The 3,246-nt window shown below is 40.4% G+C and overlaps 1 protein-coding gene across 1 annotated transcript; it reads right to left on the bottom strand.

The window, feature by feature from the left end:
* Nucleotides 1-808: 808 nt before the first annotated feature.
* On the bottom strand, nt 809-2,861 carry CBG04150 (the record flags this gene model as incomplete). Its single annotated transcript, XM_045243780.1, has 6 exons — nt 809-957; nt 1,002-1,542; nt 1,589-1,965; nt 2,016-2,237; nt 2,286-2,491; nt 2,545-2,861. The coding sequence occupies 6 exons, from the start codon at nt 2,859-2,861 to the stop codon at nt 809-811; spliced, it is 1,812 nt and encodes a 603-aa protein (XP_045092596.1).
* Nucleotides 2,862-3,246: the final 385 nt, after the last annotated feature.

Here is a 3,246-nt window from a genome sequence, read left to right as displayed (position 1 = left end):
GCTGATCTTGATTCTCTTGATTCTCAATATTCTTCAATAAATATTTATATTGTAATATATTTTTTTCGCGTTCAAATTCTCTCGAAGACTTACCGATTCTCTGTAAATCGATTCAATTGTAAATCAAATTTGAGTTCTTCAGTCCTTGTGAATCGACTCTCTGTAAAAAATGTAAAAAAACATCTATCAGAAAACTCCTGAAACAAACTTTCAATCTCTCATTTTCTCAAACCTCATTAATTACGATAAACAGGAATTCAGAAATTGAAAATTCGAAAACTCCGAAATTCCAGAATTTCAAACTTCTGAAACTCTGAAAATTCTGGAAATTCGGAAATCGTGAAATTCTGAAAACTTTAAAATTCTGGATTTCGTAAAAGTTCTGAAATTCAAAAATCTCAAATTCGGAAATTCAGTGTTTTGAAATTAAAAAAAAATCACGGTAACAAAAATTCGTAAATTCGGAAATTCGTACATTCGGAAATCGAAAATTCACCGTATAAAAATCACAGTAAAAATCATAGAAACTGAAAGCTGAAAAATCCAGAAAATCGAAAATTCAAAAGTTCAGAAAATCAGATATTCATAATCCGGAAAAAAAAATCAGATATTCATAATCAGAAAATCATTCATAATCCGGAAAAAAAAATCAGATATTCATAATCAGAAAATCAGATATTCATAATCCCATTGAAAAAACCAAATTGTCCAACATTAAAACAGTTGTTCAAAAAATCCATTAAATCTTTATTCTATAATGACAGAATTTAAAAAGCAGTTTGCTCATCTCTCGGAGAGATCCTTTTATTCACTTTTTCATGTACACACTTCCTCCAAACTGCTGTGCTCCAAATCCAACAGATTGAACATCAGCTCCCGAAGATCCAGTGTTTCCTTTCTTGGCGGCACCGGAAGCCTTCGCTCCACCACCTCCACCACCGGCTCCACCGGCTCCACCTGAAAATGAATTGATGAGTATATTTTATAAAGTAAAATTTTACCTTTAGCAAAGACACTGGCTCCATATTGGTTTCCACCGAATGCAACAGAACGGACTTCTCCAGCTCCACCGCCTCCACCTCCAGCCCCTCCAGCTCCTTTAGCTCCTCCAGCTCGTCCGCCTGCACCACCACCATATCCACCACCACCAGCAGTACCAGATGGCTTAGCGAAAACGCTTCCTCCAGCTCCTTGAGCTCCAAAAGCGACCGAACGGACTTCTCCATTCTGATAGACTTTTCCGTTTCCGCCACCCCCGCCACCTGCTCCACCACCACCACCAGCTGGAGAAGGTCTTGCGAATTGGCTTCCACCAAATTGCTGAGCTCCAAAACCAACTGAACGGACTTCACCAGAACTTCCGCCTCCACCTCCAACACCTCCTCCAGCAGCGGCGACGTTAGCAGCAGCAGCGTCTGTCTCTCCAATACGGTTGACTTGTCCTTGAATATGATCAGGAGATTGTCCAGTGACAGCTCCTTGAACATTGGCCTGAGCCAATTCCAATTTAGCTTTCATTTCAGGAGTCATCTTGGCACAATTCTAAAATTAAAAAAAAGTTTTGGAATTCAAAAGAAAGTTGGCTTGCCTTGATGTAGGCATCCTTATTTTCGCCTTTCGGAACGAATACAAGTTGATCATTGAGTCCAACAACCACTTGTCCAATTGCCTTTCCTCCTGGAGGAATTTCCCCTGGTTTCGCGGCAACTGCTTTTCCTTCGGCATTGATGTAGATATCAGCAATTATGTCTCCAGTCTTTGCATTCTCCGGGATAGTGCACGGCATCATTTTGGCATTCTTTCCTCCACCAAGTTCTTTCCCAGCGATTTGAACAAACTGAATTTCGTTGTCAGAAGTTTTGACAATAATTCCAACTGGAGTCTCCTTTTCCTTCGGTTTACCCTCCAACACTTTCATAACTGGCATTCCATTGTCAGCAACATCGACTTGTACGGCAACAATCACTGAAAAATTCAGATAATCAAAAATTGTATATCCTCTCAGAATTGCTTACAATCCTTTCCAACAGCATCAATCACTTTTTGATCGACTTTATCGGCGACAGCGGCCTTAGCAACATCTTGGGAGTTCTTTCCATCCATCTTAGCAGCTCCCAATCCATTTGGAACGAAGATTTCCTTTCCATTGATCAAATTGAGTTCTCCCTCAAGATAGTTATCATATCTCAATTTATGGTCTTTGGTCAAGCGATCATTCGGAATGAACTGAGGAGTTCCTATAATTTTTCAAAACGTCATTTCTTTGGAAAAATTTCTAGACCCACCTCCTGGACCACGAACAAGAATTCCTTTGCAGTGATTGAGTCCTTTTGCCAACGGACCAGCCTTATAATTGTTCTTCGCATCGACCGGAACGATGATAATAGCTCCTCCAATACCAGGAGTCATCACAGCATCAGGAGTTAGAGCTCCTTCGATCTTGTCTTCCTCATCTTCCTCATCAGCGATGTGACGGAGCGGACCGATTTTACTGAATGATTATCAATCAATACCTATTACTGAACCTGAGCAATCGAAACTAACTCTCTATCAGACCCATCATCGACACCTTCGTCATCCTTCTTCCCTTTTCCTGCTCTTCTCTTTTTCTTGTGTTTGGCACATTTTTTAACTTTCCCATTTTCAAAATGTTCACACTCCTCGCACCGAGGCTGTACAACAGTCGAATATTTTTTGCCATCCACCATGACATCAAAAACTGCAAATCCCTCGCCAATTTCAACGTTCTCTATTTCTCCGGTTTTCTTCCTTTGAGCAACTTGTTCAGGAGTGAGTCGGGTGCCTTTTCCTGCGTCGACGAGCTTAAGTAATTCGCGGTGGGTAGGAGGTTGTTTCTCCATTCTTGTCGCTCTTTTATTGCCACTTTGAAGAACTGTTTGTTGCGGAACGTTTCCAAACCGTCGGTGATATTATTATCAAATTGAAGTGATTTTACCAAAGGTCCGAGATGTTGACTAGGATAAAAGTTACACGTGGTGGTCTTTGAAACGACTAGGGGTGGTCACGAGTCTTTGAAATGGTACCGAAAAATTCCAGGTTCCGGATTCCGGATTCCGCACTATGTGCTTTTTTTTCCGCATTATGTGCTTTTTTTCGCATCATGTGCTTTTTTTGATTCCAGATTCCGGAAAATTGAATTCATACCGGATTCCGGATTCTGGAATTTTTAGTTTGTCCATATTCCGAAAAAGTTATTTTATTGCGGATTCCTGATTCCTATTCTCA

The sequence above is a fragment of the Caenorhabditis briggsae genome, assembly GCF_000004555.2.
Source record: "Caenorhabditis briggsae complete genome, chrI, whole genome shotgun sequence".
Classification (NCBI taxonomy): Eukaryota; Metazoa; Nematoda; class Chromadorea; order Rhabditida; family Rhabditidae; genus Caenorhabditis; species Caenorhabditis briggsae.
The sequence above is the reverse complement of the archived record's forward strand: the minus strand, read 5'-3'. Positions and strand labels throughout refer to the sequence as shown.